This window comes from Alligator sinensis, unplaced genomic scaffold (genome assembly GCF_000455745.1).
Source record: "Alligator sinensis unplaced genomic scaffold, ASM45574v1 scaffold859_2, whole genome shotgun sequence".
Taxonomy (NCBI): Eukaryota; Metazoa; Chordata; order Crocodylia; family Alligatoridae; genus Alligator; species Alligator sinensis.
In genome coordinates this window covers 44,618-60,956 of record NW_005843448.1, presented here as the reverse complement: position 1 = coordinate 60,956, position 16,339 = coordinate 44,618, and the positions used below count along the sequence as shown (strand labels likewise).

At 60.2% G+C, this 16,339-nt stretch overlaps 1 protein-coding gene across 4 annotated transcripts in view; it reads right to left on the bottom strand.

Moving 5' to 3' along the window:
- Nucleotides 1-12,002: 12,002 nt before the first annotated feature.
- Nucleotides 12,003-16,339, bottom strand: part of POLL (DNA polymerase lambda) — a 17,241-nt gene continuing 12,904 nt past the window's right edge. For all 4 annotated transcript variants that reach the window (XR_003092340.1, XM_025195267.1, XM_025195266.1 and 1 more), the window contains one exon: nucleotides 12,003-15,882. Coding sequence is in view for 3 of the 4 variants with exons in the window: in XM_025195267.1 (XP_025051052.1) it covers nucleotides 15,877-15,882 (6 nt within the window). In the remaining variant the exon portion in view is untranslated. The remainder of the gene's footprint in view (nucleotides 15,883-16,339) is intronic.

The window sequence follows — 16,339 nt, the reverse complement described above, 5'->3', positions numbered from 1 at the left end:
CATTATATGGGCAGTTGACTTTAATGGTTCTTGTGTGCTTCGAGCAGAGCAACACAACAGTGGGAAAACTTCCCCCACCCACCCCAGCGCGGAGACGGCCCCTTCCCCCGCCCGGCCCGCGCTCCGATTTCTACAGTAAATTAAAAATATGAATCACTTCTCCGGGCGGGCTCCCCAAACGCTCATCCTGTCAGGCGCGGGGCTGTCTTCATTTGTATTACCTTAATTTAATGTTAATTATGTTCTTCATTTACAAAGAACAAGCGTTTACACGGCCCGTCTGGGGACTTCCCGCGCTCCCCGTCTCGCTGGCGAGGGCAGGCGGGGGCCGGGGGAGCTGGGGGTCTCGTTAGCGCGCCGCTGGGAAGGCCGGGCCGGGGGCCACGCTGCCCGCCCCCGCCCCCGCCCCCGCCCGGAGCGGAGCTGGCAATGGGCGCGAGTTGGCTTTCGATTTACGGGCCGTCGGGGCACCGGCGTCGAGGCGCGGACGTAGGGAGAGGCCTCGTGACGCCTCCCCTTTGGGTCACGGCTCTTCTGACCCAGAGCCCTGGGTGTGAGTTGCACCTTCTAGGCTAACTGAAGCAGGAGGGCATCTCTCTGCTGGAGCAACGTGCAAGCTCGGGCGTCTCTGCCCTCGTGGGGCTCCTGGCGGCCCCGTGCGGACCCCAGCCCCGAGACGGAGCAGCGGGGCGGGCGAGGGGAGGGTGAGGCCGTGCCAGCCCTTGGCGTGGGTCCTGGCAGCAGCCGGGCGCCCTGAAAAGCCGGCTCCTGCTGCGGGGAGGATGCCGGCGGAGCGGGACGGGGCCCCTCAGCCCTGCCCTGCGCCCAGGGAAGGGTCTCGCCCGCCCTGCTCCAGGCAGCACCCGGGCCGGGGGGCACCCAGGAGAAGGAGCACAGCATGGCAGGGCCCCGGGCAATCCCTTCTTCCACACAGCGAGGGCTGGGGGCTCCCAGGGGCCACTCCTGAGCCCCCATGCAGCCCCCCAGGCCTATGCATGCCTCAGTTTCCCCACCTGGCTCTCATGCTGTGGTATCCAGGCTTGGAGACCCTAGGCCAAGCGGGCCAGGGCACCGGCGTGGCCCTGGGTCTTGGGGCAGAGAAGGAGCAGGGTGGCTGCCCGGACGTGGCACCGATGCCAGCGCCGTTCTCCCCTGGGAACGTCTTCACAGAGCCCCCCCGCGCGGGGGCTCTGCTCCAGGGGCTGACCTCCCCCACCCCGGAGCAGGGGTGCAGGGCTGGGCCCCTCCTACGCCACAGCTCAGGACCGCCGAGAGCTGCCAGACTCGTGACACGGATGACATGCCTGCAGCAGGGCGGGCTGGTCCAAGGGCAGAGCACGGGAGGGGCACAGTGGCGACCCTCCAGCCCCAGCCCCAGCCCACCCAGGCCCTGGCCTGCTCGGTGGCCTCTGTGCACACGCACACACACACACATGTAAGCTGGCAGGAACACACACTCTCACACACACACACACACACACACACACGAACAGGCAGACACACACAGACATACATGCAAGCACACACGTAAGCGGGCAGGAACTCATGCACACATGAGCACGCACACACATGAGCTGGGTGGCAACACACGCAAGCATGCGCACACACAAACACGCATGCAAGCATGTGCACATGCACACATGTGAGTAGGCAGGCATGGACATGCACACACACACACACACATGAGCATGCACACACGTGAATAAGCAGGTGCGTGCACGCACACACACACACACACGTAAGTATGTGTGCACAAGCAAGCATGCGAACATACACACATATACTCGCACAGACACACTCCTGTGTGCACGCACACACATACATGCACACACACGCACACACCCCGCTTCTTAACCATGACCTTGCTACAGCGTTGGCTGCAGCTTCCCCAGTGCCAAGCGGCTTTTTAAAAGAGCTTTAGGCATTGAACTGGGCACGGTTAAAAGGACGCATGGGGGGGTGTGTGTGTGTGTGTGTGTGTGTGTGTGTGTGTGTGTGTAGTTACATATGTACATGTGTGCATGCACACACACGCACACACACACGCACACACACCCCGGCCCCCTCCCGGCCCGGCTGGTCCCCGCAGCCGCGGCGCGATGAGGTTGACGGATGTGCGGTGTCGCGGGCGCTCCCTCGCCGGGCCCAGCTGTCAGCGCGGCGCCGAGGACATTAGCGCGGGCGGAAAGTGATGACAAATGCCCGTGATCAGGGAACGAGGCTGGTGACAAATCGGACGGCGCCTCCTGAGCGGCCCCATTACGCTGTAATAAAAAAAGATGGATGGGCCGGCGCGGCGGGGCCGGCGCTAATGCGATTTCGCCCGGTCTCGCCGGGCTCCAATTAAGGCAGGAAACAGAGAGAAGAGGAGCCGCAAACTGGGTCCCCCCCCACCCCAGCGCCCTGCACCCAGCCGCAGCCACGGGGCTGCCCGTGGGCCCGAAACCCCCAGGCCGTGGTACGTGGCAGCCCCCTGAGCCTGCCCCATCACAGTCCCCAGGGCCTGGCCCAGACGCCTGCTCCAGCCCACAGCCATGTCCGTCCATCCCCCCACAATTACTGCTAATTATGGGAGGGGGCTTTGGGGTCGTTGTTGGCACAGCCCTTGCTGAAAGGATGCTTTTCTGGGGGGAGCGGGGCTACTGCCTGTGGCCCTGGCCACCTCGGGGTGGCACCGGCTGGCCCAGGTGACGGGTGGTCTGGAGACCCCTTTGGGGTGGTGCGGGAGCAGGGCGAAGGGCATGACCTTTAGGTGCAGGCACCTGGCAGCTCGGCCGTGCACCGGGCATGGACGTGGCGGGTGGCACAGCGCCGCGGGGCAGCAGGTTGGGGAGCGCGTGTGGCCCGGGGGCAGGGACATCGTGCGTGTCCGTCTGTCCTAGTGCCCCAGGTGGGCAGGGGGGGCCACCCAGCCCCTTCGCCCCCTGAAACGCTGCTCGTCTCCCGGCCCAGGCAGACGCACGGGCCCACGACGCGGGGGTGACGGCACCAGGGCCCGATCCGAAGTGCAGCTGGAAAAGCAGGAGCGCCGTGGGACGGATTCGTGCACCATGCGGGCACTGAGCCTCCTCCAGCCCGGGGCCGGTGTCCCATGGTGCATTGCGTCTCACCCCTGCGGCTGAACCAGCCGCTCTGGTCTGCCGCCGGAGCTACTGGCTCTGCTCTTCCCCTTCATCGGCATGGCTCACACCCCACCCCAGCTGCAGCCCCGCTGCTGCCCGCCGCTGCACCCCTGCAAACCCCACAGCACAGCCCAAGCCTCCTCCCCAGACCCCCCGGCCCATTGCAGCCTCCGGGGGTTATTGAAGCTCCTGAAGTTTATTGAACATGTGCCGAGAGGCAGGAAAGGGCCCCCCACCCCCACCAAGCTGGGGTCAGGACCACAGCCCTTGAGCACCTTGAAGGTGACCCTGACACCTGTGGCGCCAGGCGCTGTACGTGGGCACCCCTCGGGCCCGCAGCTGCTGTGCATGGGCTTCGGGGCAGCCGCTGAGACTGGTTCTAGTGTTAGCGGTGTCTGGCCCCCCCCGACACACACATGGTACCCTGCAGACACATGTACAGACCCAACCCTTCCTCCTGCACCGCCCAAGGACCAGCCCATGCTTCCCTCCCTGCCCCCATCATCTCCCTGCTCCCCTCCCTGCCTGGCCAGCCCTCCCCCCCGCGGCCCCCGCCCCGCTCGGCCTCTCCTGATACCTCGCTCCTGCTCCCCGCCTCGGCTGCATCCTGCGCGGGAGCCCAGCGCCCATGGCCAAGTCGTTGGGCTAGGGAACGTGCCAAATGGAGTGCAATGGCAGTGCACCGGTAGGCCAGAGAAAGGAAGCACTGGAGTCACAGCGTCCGCCGCGATGGTCCAGGAGATGCAAGAAGCCAGGATTTGCATCTGACTGGGCCAAGTGCGTGGCTGGGAAAGACAGACACGCTCCCGGATGCAGTGCACTCTTCTCCAGGTGCCTCGTGAAACGCTGGCGGAGGTGGGGCAAGCTGGAGCACTTAGTGCCTTCTTTATACCAGTCTCCATGAATAAGGTCAGCTACCGAAGGACGAGCGCAGCCGGGAGCCAGGACGGGGGCAGAGACCAGCGGCCTAGGGCGGTAGGAGAACAGGTTGGGGATGGCTGAGCGAAGCCGGGCGCTCGCAGGTTGGCAGGGCCAGCTGCAGTAACGAAGGTCAGCGCCATTGGTTCCCTCTTTGGGAACGTGGGGAGGTTTGGGGAGGTCCCGGATGATTGCACAAGGGCAAATCGGGTGCCCATCGCCACGAAAAAGGAGGAGGAGGAGGAATTACAGCCCAGCCAGCCTGATCTCGAGACCCGGACAGATCATGAAGCAGGGCCTCAAGGACCTAGAGGAGAACGAGGTGATCAGGAACCACCAGTGCGGATCCACCAAGGGCAAGTCAAGCCTAACCAACCTGATTTCCTTCAGCAGCACGGTGACAGGCCTGGCGGATGTGGGGAGAGCCCTGGATGCGACGCACCGTGACGTTAGCCCGGCTTTTGACAGTTGTGTGACGTTGTCAGCAGCAAGCTACGGCAATCCAGACTAGATGAAAGGACTGCATGGAGGATGCATAATTGGTGGGATTATCCTACTCGGTGAGCATAGCTACACATTCATTAACGCACTTCTGCTACTAAGCATTAGATTTGCACCTCCCTTACGCGCGCATGTAGACGCACCCAGTGAGTGCTCATCAGTGGTCCAATGCCTCGTTGGGAAGAGGTATCGAGCCAGCTTCCCCAGGGGTCTGCCCTCAGTCTGGTATAGCTTAACGTCTTCATTCGTGATTTGGGGAAGCAGACTGAGTGCACACGTAGCAAATTTGCAGATGGCACCAAGTTGGGTGGAGCTGTAGAGACTCCCGAGGGCGGGAGTGACTCCAGAATGAATGATCTAAAATAGATGGATCGATATCTATATATCTATCTCTCTCTCTATATATATAGATGTGGATCTAGATCTAGATAGCTAGCTACATCATCTCTCAATTGATTAAAATTCAGTTTGGACAAATGCAAAGTTCACCACCATTGCATGCACCAGTCCAGCCTGGGGACGGACTGACCCTGCTGCAGCGCTGCGGAGAAGGATCTGGGGTTGGCATGGGCCATAGAAGCTGAATATGAACCAACAACATGTCCTTGTTGCAAAAAAAGAAAGCCAACAGCCTCCTGGGTTATATTAACACGGCTGCCCCTTGCAAATCAAGGGCAGCGAGTCCTCTGCTCTGCTCAGCACCAGCAAGGCCTCCCTTGGAGGCCGGTGCCCAGCTTTGGGAAGGATGTGGATGGTCTGGAAAGAGCCCAGTGGAGAGCGACAACAAGGATTAGAGGCCTGGGAAACATGACTTACGGGGAAAGGCAGGACGAACAGCTCAGTTAGTCTGCAGAAGAGAAGAGGGAGGGGGATTTGATAACAGCCGTCACATCCCTGCAGGGTGGTTATAAAGAGGATGGAGACAGACGATTCTCGGCGGCCGTGGGGGACAGGACAAGGAGCAACGGGCTGGAATTGCAGCAAAGGAAATTGAGGTTGGGCACAAGGAAAAGCGTTCGAACTTGGATGGTGGCTGGAACGGGCTGCCCGGGGAGCGGGGCATGTCCATCCTCTGAACGAGGCAGAGCGGGCTGGACAGACGCCCACCTGGGCTGGTTCAGTAGGGACGATCCCGCTCGGACCAGGGGCTGGCTGGATGCGACCTCCCCAGGAGCCCGTCCATCGCTCCAAACAGGACCCTGCCCCACGAACTCCCGCTGCAGCACCCGGCTGCAAGCTCTGCCCGCGGGACACACACGGGGTGTCACGGGAGAGAAAAGCCCAGCGAGCTGCTTACACTCAGCCGCTGACACGATGGTTTGGAGGCGTGATGGGATCTAATCCGCGACCCCAACAATCACGGCAGCAGCTGCTCGTCGGCTGCGGGGACCCAAGGGCCACTTCGAGCCTCCGCGCAGCCCCCAGAGCCAGCCCATGATCAGCTAAGGATTCAGATCCGTGAGCCCGGATCGATCCCTCCTCATCAGCTGAACTTCACGGGGATCGGGACCGCAGGGGGCTGCCCAGTGTGGGCAACATCGTGCACTCAACCCATCGCTGGTCAGCGGGTAGGGACCTCCCCCGACCTCCCCCCCCACCCCAGCCACACATTCAATATAAGGCATGATGGAAACCAGCCACAAAGTTGTTACACATCTTCTGTGCAATAACATTGTGTGCCGAACCCCACCTCCCTTCCAGTTGCCAACTGGCCTCCCCGGTCATACCCCACTGGTTCCCCCCCAGACTCAGGAGACACCAGTCGCCCATGCTTGTGGGGTTCAACAAGGACAAGTGCAAAGTGCTGCACTGAGGAGGGAGCGATCCCCTGCACCGGTGCAGGCTGGGGGGGACGGGCTGGGCAGCAGCTCTGCAGAAAAGGACCTGGGGGGACGGGGGACAAGAAGCTGAACAGGAGCCAGCAAGTGTGCCCTTGGTGCCCTGATATCACAACTCTGGAACCGTCGTAGCTCTCGGTTTTGGAGGCCCACAGAGTAATAATTAACCTTGCAAAGTCCTTAATGTCTAACCGTGGTAGGGGGAGAGGCAAGATCAGATTTGCAGACAAGTTGGAGAGAGTCCAGCGGAGGGCAACGACAATGGTTGTGGGCTGGGGGACAGGACTGGTGAAGAGAGGCTGGGGGACCTGGGCTGATTTAGTGTGGAGAAGAGAAGACCAAGGGGGATTGAATAGCAGCCTTCAAGTCCCTGCAGGGGGTTGCAAAGAGGATGGAGCTGGGCTGTTCTCAGTGGGGGCAGATACAGGACAAGGAGCAATGGGCTCAGGCTGCAGCCAGGGAAGTTGAGGTTGGAGATTAGGAAAAAGCTCTCTCACAAGGAGGGTGGTGAAGCACTGGGACGGGTTACCTAGAGAAGTTGTGCCATCTCCATCCTTGGAGGTGTTTGAGACCCGGGCAGACAGAGCCTTGGCTGGGATGCTGTAGTTGGGGCTGGTCCTGCTTGGACTGGATGTGACCCCCGAGGTCCCTTCCACCCGCGCTGTCTGTGAGTCTGTAGCTGTACCGTCTGGCAGGGCCCCGGGAGCCCGGCGCTCAGGTGGGCTGTGCAGGGGCTGAACCAGGCCAGGAGCTGGACTCCCCGTTTGCATCTGAGCACTCACCCCCCCTTTCCCTGCAGCTGTCCGGGCAGGGGCTTCACCTCAACCGCAGCCCAGCCAAGAGCTTTTCTGAGGAAAGGAACATTTTTCAAGGAAAAACACCGTAGAGTCACAGCGCGGCTGAGCCGGCCGGGCTTTCCGGTCACATCCAGCCCAGCACCCAGCACCCAGCAAGGTCATCCCCATCTGAACGAAGCTCGACAAGGGTTTGCCTCACCCAGTGATTCTCAACCGGGTGGACGCACCTGCGCACGATTCAGACGACAACCCCCGAGAGTTCAGCTCGAAATCCAGAGCACCAAGCACGCTCGGGCCTGCCGGGGTCCGGTGGGCTCTTTGCAAGCGCAGGCCTCTGAGATTTTTGCACAGTCAGCATGAAACAATGAAAACAAAAATCCAAAAGAAACGTTGCTTCCGTTCATTTAGTTGGAAAAAGACTCCAACAAGCGTTTTCCAAAGATATCAAAATCCACCAGCTTCGCTGACGGGGAGTTTGCACCCGGAAGCTTGCAAATAATGTTTCCAACTATTTGAGTGAGTCAAATAAAAGAGATTGGATTTACCCAAATAACCTGGCTTCATTTGGGAAGCTTTTTCAGAGAAAATATTCATCATTTTCCCACCTGCTTGGCTTCTCCTGGCCTCTCCAACCCGATGAGACAGGGGTGAAGTTTGCCAAATTTTCTATCGTCCCTTCCCTAAAGGCCTGGCTAGAAGCAGATGCATGCAGGAGATGGACACGTGGCCGCGAAGATGGGGTTGTCGGCTGGGCATTGCCTTCTTCGTGTCGAAGGACCGCTGGGGGGAGATGGGGTCCGCCGGACACACAGAGAAGGGCGTCTTCATTTACAGGCTTGCTAATCTAGTAAGGAGGCCTTTACACTAATTTCCCTCAGGGATGGAGAAAAACCCCCAGAGTGAAGAGCCGGGAAACCTGGAAAAAATGAGTCTGGGGGTACAACAGCAAAAGCCTCCAAGAGGGAGGAGCCAGGACAATCGGTGCAGCGTGAGGATACGACTACGGTGCTCCTCAACCCGGGTGTCACAACCTATTTCAAATCGAAATCCATCCCTGCGGTCTTGCTGAGGTCTTCGCAACAGGAAAACTACTCGACTATTTTTCAGTAGGCAAAAAAAAAGAGGGTGGAAACGAAGAGCTGGCACTTTTTAAGGGGGACAACGAGTCTATCCGGGGTCTGAAAAGGCTGACTACAGGGAAGAAACAGGAAAAATTGATGAGCTTAATACAGCCGAGCAATTATGATGAAGCACGGCCTCTGAATCACAACTTCCTGGACCGCCGGTGCTGGAGGCTGCAAGGGGGAGAGGAACGGGGAAAACCCTGGTGAGACCCAGGTCATCTCCCAAGGCCCCGGGCCGGCGGGACCAGGCAAGACGGAGCTTGGGTCCGACCCAGCCAATGGCAAGTCTTGCACTCATACTTGGGATGATGGAGACGTGGTGGGCTAGTTCCCGTGGCCGGAGTACTTCCGTGGCTGGCACAGCTTGTTCAGGAAAGAAACACAGCACAAGCTGCCCACCGAGGTCCTGGATAAGGTGTTGGGGATACGTTTTTTGGTAGGGATGGTAGAAAAGTCAATGGGGGGAGCTCTTCTTGACCAGCTGCTCACAAACAGGCAGGACCAGGTTGGGAATGGGACGGTGGGTGACAGCAACCGGGAACTAACACAGCCCAAGACCCCCTGGGGAGAAAGGAGGGAGAGCAGCAGAATAAAGACACTGGACTTCAGGCTTTGACAAAGGTGGGGAACTGGTGGGCAGGATCTGGGGGGAAAGGAGTCCAGGAGCGCTGGCTCTACTTGAAGGAGGCTGGATTATGGACACAGGCCCAAGCCATCCCAGCGCCAAGGACGGGAACTGCAAGAGGAGGCACGCGAGGCCAGACAGCCATCTCTTCCAGGAGTTGAAACTCCAAAAAAGAAGCCTACGCAAAGCAGAAACATGGTCATAGGAGTAGGAAAGAGTATAAGCACATCACACGGGTGCGCATGGAAGAGTAGGAAAAAGCAGGAAGGCCGAGGCATGCAGCTGGCAAGGGCCATAACAGGCAAGAAAAAGGGACTCTAGAAGTAAGAGGTAGATGAAAGAAACCATCGGTCCCTCATGGCGAGCAGAAGGCAATCTCAGCCTGGCGAGGAGAGACTGAGGGGACACTTGGTGCCCGTCTATAAGTTTGTAAGGGATGAATATCGGGACCTAGGAAGAAAACTAGGGCGCCCCAGGGGAGGACAAGGAGCAATGGCCATAAGCTCCTTGTAAGGATGGTTCAGGTTCGACGTAAGGAAGCATGTCGTTGCGGGAAGGGTGACCCAAACCTGGACTAGACTTCCCGGGGAGGTGGTGCAGTTCCCAGCCTTGGAAGTCTTCAAGAGGAGACTGGACAGACACCTTGCTGGGATCACTTGATCTCGGCAGTCTTCCTGCCCAGAGCAGGGGGCTGGACTCGATGATCTTTCGCAGTCCCCTCCAGCCCTTGATTTCTGTGATAGTTACGGATGATACGAAGAAGGCTGAAGTGTTTAAAGCCTTTTTTACTTCAGTCTTCACAAATAGTGGCAGCTACCAGACGTCGCGTGCAGTTGGCAGCAAAGAGAGGGAAGGAGACAGACGGCCTAGAGCAGCGGAGGAACAGGTGCGGGATTGCTTGGAGAAGCTGGGTGCTCTCAGGCTGGCAGGGCTGGGTGGGACGTGCCCGAGGGGGCTGCAGGAATTGGCTGAGGTAATTTCCGAGCTATTGGCTATCCTCTGAGAGCCTGTGGAGGTCAGATGTGGCCCCGGATGACTGGAAAAGGGCGAATATAGTGCCCAGCTGTGAGAAAGGGGAGAAGGACAATTACAGCCCAGCCAGCCTGACCTCAATACCTGGAAGGATGGTGGAGCAGGGATCCTACAGCGGTGACCCAGGTGACCAGAAACAGCCAGCGTGGCTTCACCAGGAGCAGGTCATGATAAGGTGAGTGGCCTCGTGGATGGGGGGAGCGCGGGAGATGTGATATGGCTTGACTTCAGCAAGGCTTCTGTCACCGTCTCCCACAACGTTCGCAACTCCACCCCTGAAAATGTCCAGGAGCAGGTTGGATGGACGTGGCTGGGTCAGGGGTTGATCCTGCTGGGAGCAGGGCGCTGGATTCGATGACCTCGTGAGGTCCCCTCCAGCCCGGTGCCCCGAAGATCCATGTGAACCTCCTCTGTGTAGCGGAGAGGCCATTTCACCCCGAATTTTCTGGATGAAGAGCTAAGCCTCCTTTCCTCAATTTATACCCACTAACGGCGGTTCTCATTTTCTGCAAAACCTGCCTCAGCCTTTAGCCAAGGTCGTAAGGCTCTAGTTAAAGACGCCCGTGCTGCCTGCGAGCCACCACACTCAGAGACCTGCTCGCTGTCCCTTTGGCATAGTGCAGGAGCAGAAGGTATCCAAAATGGCATTTCAAAGCCCCACATTGTGCATTAAAAGTCATCATCTGGGAGCCAGATTCCAGGTTTATGTACCAAATCGCACAGCTGGCATCCAATGGTGAAATTAAAACCATTTCAGTTGAAGACCAAAGTGCTCAGGACAACCATCCTCGACCTTCGATACCCCAACGACGGCGCCGTCCTTGTGCACGCCGAGGAAAACCTCCAGACCGCGCCGGATCTCCTTGCAGAAGCCTATTGGACATCGGGCCTGTCTCTCGGCAGCGCGTAGACTCGAGTGCCCTAGCACCTGCTCTGGGCCAAGGCCGTGAGCACCCCTCCCTTCCCTCCCCCAGTGACCACCGAGGGGAGGCCCTGCCGGCAGGCGAGACCTCCACAGTCACCTCCCGCAGAGTCAGCCGGTGAGCAAGTGCCTCCTTCAGGAAATTGTTTCGGCATCTCTTTATTCACAGACTCCTAGAAAAACGAAGGTTGGGAGGAACCTCAGGAGGTCACATCGGGTCCAGCCCCTGCTCCAAGCCGGACCAGCCCCAGCCCCAGCTACATCATCCCAGCCCAGGCCTTGTCTACCCGGGGCTTAAACACCTCCAAGGATGGAGACTGCACCACCTGTCTGGGGAGCCTATTTTACTGCCCTCCTTGTAAGAGACATTTTCCTAATATCCAACCTCAACTTCCCTTGCTGCAGCCTGAGCCCATTGCTCCTTGTCCTGTATCTGCCCCCACTGGGAACAGCCCAGCTCCATCCTCTTCTCAGCCCCGCTGCAGGGAGGTGACGGCTGCTATTCAATCCCCTCCGTCTTCTCTTCTGCAGACTAAATCAGCCCAGTTCCCCCAGCCTCTCCTCACCAGTCCTGTCCCCCAGCCCACAATCATTGTCATTGCCCTCCACTGGACTCCCTCCAACGTGTCCACATCCTTTCTGTCGTGGGGGCCACAGCTGGACACAGGACTCCAGATGTGGCCTCCCAGTGCTGAATAGAGGGGAAAGGTGCCAAGTAATCAACAGTAATCTCTGGAAAAGCCAAAGATCCGGGTCTGCAATGCCATTATCACCCCCGCCTTCCTCTATGGATGGGAAACGTGGGTGACCTACCATCGTCATCTCAAGAGCCTGGAGAGGCATCGCCAGCGCGGCCTCCAGGAAATCCTCCACTGCAAATGGGAAGATCACCGCGCAGACGCAGCATCCTCGCTGAAGCAGCGTTACCAGCGTGGCATTGATGATCCTCAAGCACCGGTTTTGCTGGACCCGACCCTGTGTGCAGATGCCCGACTCGACTCCCAGAACAAGCGCTCTCCCCCAGCGCAGCCAAGGCCTGGGATCTCTCGGCATCCGGAGGAAATGCTGCAAGGACACGCTGACGGCCGCCCCGCAGAAAACAGGCGCCGGTCTCAGGAGCTTGGAGGAGCTGACTACTCACCAACGCCAGTGGTGCCGAAACCTCCACCAAGCGGCAGCCCATTTCGAAGCAAAGCATCTTACCCTCGACGGAAAGGGCGAGCGGAGGAAGGAAAAGGAAAAGGAGAGGGATCCCAGACTGCTCCCCCGTGCGGAAAGACCTGCGACTTCTGCAGACGGGTTTGCAGCTCCAGCATTGGATTCTGAAGCCACCTCGAGGCCCGTCCACGAGCCGTGGTAGAAATTGTCCTCACACCCAGGGTCGCTCACATGCCGAAGATGATTTAGGCGTTGGGGAGCTCACGTGCCTCTCTGGTCACGGTTTCCTCCGGACAAGGTCCTGTTTGATGCCATTAGTGAGGTGCTAAGGCTTCAAATCGCTCTTACAAAACCAGCGACAAAAACGTTTAATCAAAATGGCAGGAATTTCTCAGAATCGTGCCGTCCCGCAGCCACGGGTGACCCCAGGGAGCTCCCCCCGTCCCCGATGGGGGTACGGGCACGATCACAGCACTGCCAGTCCCAAGAGCCTCGAGGCTGAATTCGGGACCCCTCGAATGCACGGTCCAACAACACGCGGTAGATATTGCTGGAGAAAGAAGCTGGTGTAGGTCTCCCTGGACTTAATTAATACAACCGGTAATCAGCACATATGCAAATCACACAGAGGCCCAGCTAGCAGCCAGGACTGACACAGACTTCACCCAACGTCGTCTAGGCTGCAAGGACCGGGGGCGTCCAACGAAGACCCCGTGCACAGAGGCCAACGCAAGCCCGGGCTCTCCTGTCATTTGGCTTTGTCCGTGCCTACTTCGTTCCTGGACCTCAGGGGCATCGGTGCCCGAAAAGTCATCTTCTCCTAGAACCAAGTCTGCCTCGGCGCCCACCACTGCCACGCGGGGGGTCTGCCAGACGGCCGCGCCAGGGGCTGCGTCGCGTGGTGACGGGCTGGAGTCGGCCCACGAGGTGTTGGGACCAGCCCGTGGCCTGGGGGCAGCAGCAGCTCAGTGCGTTCCCAGCTGTGCCCGAGCCCTGCCTGCCCTACGCCCTTGCCCCAGATTTGCCCCCGCTGCAGGGGAAAGCAAAACCCCGCAGTCCGCACCAGTGTGAGCCTGGGGGAAATCCCGTCCTGCCCCAGTGCAGTGTGTGGGGCTGAGCCCGAGCGCGGGGGCAAGACCCTCCAGCCAGGACCCTGCGGGGTCGGTGCCAGCAGGAGCATTGGCACAGCCCAGCCCCAGCCCCAGCCTTTAAGTGCCTACCCTGTCTCCCTGGGCAAGTCACTGCATTGCTCCGTGCCTCAGTTTCCCTCACTGCACAAGGGGCTTTGGCAGTGCTGGGCACCTGCAGCCTTGGAGCCTGGGGAAGGGAAAGGGAAAGGGAAGAGCAAGGCAGTGTTGCCCTGAGGGCTCAGGGGGCTCCCTGGGGCTGAGCTGGCTCCCAGCATGCACCTGGCACCCAATGTGGGGGGCTGGCCTCTGCTCCCCCCAGCAGCTCACATCTGTCAGACTTGACCTGCCCTTCACCCGCAGGACTTGAGAGGACACAACCCCCCAGCCGTGCGGTGCCCCTCGCTCCCGACCCGCAGCCCCTGCCCCCCCAGCCTTCTCAGAGCCCGGCACCCGGTCGCCCCAGGGCCCCTGGAGCCCCCCATCCCCCCGCCTGCCACAGGCACCGTCAGGGGAGCTGCTGGGGCCTTTGATGGGGGCACAAAGACAGAGCTCGGGGACCCGTCCAGCCTCGCAGCGCCCAGACTCTCCCATGCCCCGAGCAGTGGATCCACCGTGCCAGCTCCAGGCTGAACCTAGAGCAGCAGACTCCAGCTCCCGGGGGCTGCGATGCGTATGGGGGAGGCTTAAACCCCTCAACACATGGAGCAGAAAGGGGAGAAGGGGGCAACCGGCACAGCCCAGGGGCCTGGGACACCCCACGGCACAGCACGGGCATCGCTGCACCTAGAGCTCCCCCCACCAGTGCCCGTCCACCCTCTGGAGATGCCCAGGGAGGTCTCGGTGCCTGGGGGTGAGAGGTCAATGTGCAAGGCCTGCATGCTTGCACACACCCATGCACACGCCGGCTGCCCTCTCCAGGCTGCCAGGGCCCGCTCGGCTCGCAGGGCCTTGCCTTGTCCTCCAGCTCCCTCTGCTGCCGCTTTCTGGAGGAGACGGTGGCTGCCGGAGGCCTGGAGCCTCGGCCCTGCCCTGCCCGGGGGTCTCTGGGCTCCCTGCTGAGGCGTCTCAGGGCTGGACCTGCAGCCCCCTACCACAGCACCTCACTCCCGACCCACAGCCCCTTCCCCCCAGAGCTGCCGGTGCCCCTCGCTCCTGACCCGCAGCCCCACATCGCACAGCAGCAGGGGAAGTGTGCAGGGCCCTGCAGCTGGGACCCCAGGGGCACAAACCAGGCCCTGCAGGGGGAGGAGGCTGCAATGAACCCCCGGAGCCGCCCAGGGTCAGGAGCAGGGGGGGTCCCTCCAAGCTGGGGAACTGGGTGAAACCCTCCGGCAGGCGGAGAAAGGCTCTGGGGATGTCCCCACCAACGAGGGCCACGGCCCCACCGCTCCTCTCCCTGCTCCTGGAATCCAAAGCTAGGAGCCCCGGGCTTGAGAAGGATCCCCCTGACTGTCGTGTGCCTGTCCCAGGCCTGACCCTATTCAGGCTAAAGACCCTCTTGTAGCTCCCCTCATGCAGGGACCGAGGTCCGTGGCCCCAGGCCGGACTCATCGCTCACGAGGGTCCCAGGACGCTGCCGTCTTCTTAGACCAGCCAGGCCCTGGTGCTGGATGCAGGTCCAGGGCATCCCACTGCCTCCCCCGTGCCCAGACATGGCCACTATTAGCCCCATCAGGCTCTTCGGGACAGCCTCGCTGCTGAGACCGGTGCCGGGAGAAGGCCGTACAGCTCCGAGCACGGCCAGGAGCAGAAAGGGATGAGGGCAACCAGCACAGCCCAGGGTCCTGGGACACCCCACGGCAGAGCACGGGCATTGATGTGCCTGGAGCAGCCCCCACCAGTGCCCGTCCTGCCTCTCCTTGAACCCCTGGTGTGGGAGTCTCCCTGCTCCCAATCTCTCTCCCTCTATTCCTGATTCCTGCTCATTGCATTTCCTTGCAGCTCGTGCATGGGTGCAAACACCAAATGCACCAGGACTAAGAACACGTCTCTTCGGGACCACGCTAGAAACACCCCAGCGCCCAGCAGTGCCCGTGTCCTGTGGCGCTGTGCAGGCCTCTCACTGGACACGCCCGGCTGGTATCAGTCCCAGGCTGGGTGTCGCGTGGTGTGGACTCACCCGCCTCCCACCAGCCGGAGCTCCAGGCCACAGCCCTATCGCCCACACTGACCACTCGGGGAATCTCATCCCGCAGGAGGCACCGGTTACCAGGACACGACCTGCTCCCAACACATCCATGTGATGACCGTCCTTCAAGGCTTTATTGATGGAGGCCTGGCTCAGAAGCGATGTTGAGCTGATAGGTCTACAAAGCCCTGAGCCCGCCTTGGTGTGTCCTTCACTGTCTTCCAGTGCTCGACTTCCTCGAAATCACCGTCCAGGTGCAGAGAACAGCTCGCCCTGGGCTTTGGAAACCACGGGATGCATCGTGTCTAGACCCGCAGCTGTACAAACACTTGCCTACTGCAGCGGGTAGGGATGGAGTGGAAAACACATCGTCACAGCACAGAGCCATGACCCGGCCTCCCCCAAACACAGAACGTTTTGGGGGGGAGGCTGGGTCACATCCCTCTTCCTTGTCCACGTCCTTATGGACCAGGTTCCCATGTCCACCTGGGTCCATTCCCACGTCATTGCTCAACTTCCTTCTCTCTGATACACTCAAGACAGCATCTCTCCAACGCAGGATCTCGTTTGGATATTATATCCTATAGCTGCCAAGGGATGACACGATCGAATGGTCACAAACTCTGCCGTGACCGATTCAGGCTGGACTTATTTGACCTGGAGGGCTGTGGGCCGTGGGGTCCCCCAGGGCTCGGTCCTCGGGCCCGCACTGTTCAACATCTTCATCAGCGACTTGGACGAGGGGGTGAAAAGCACGCTGTCCAAGTTTGCTGACGACACTAAGATGTGGGGAGAAGTGGGCACGCTAGACGGGAGGGACAGGCTGCAATCGGACCTGGACAGGTTGCAGGGGCGGGCGGATGAGAACAGAATGGGTTCAGCACTGACAAGTGCAAGGTGCTGCACCTGGGGAGGAAGACCCAGCAGCAGACCTACAGGCTGGGGACCTCCCTTCTCGTCAGTGCAGAGGCAGAACAGGATCTTGGGGTCATTATTGATGCCACAATGAACATGGGCCGACAGTGTGGGGACGCGATCAGGAAG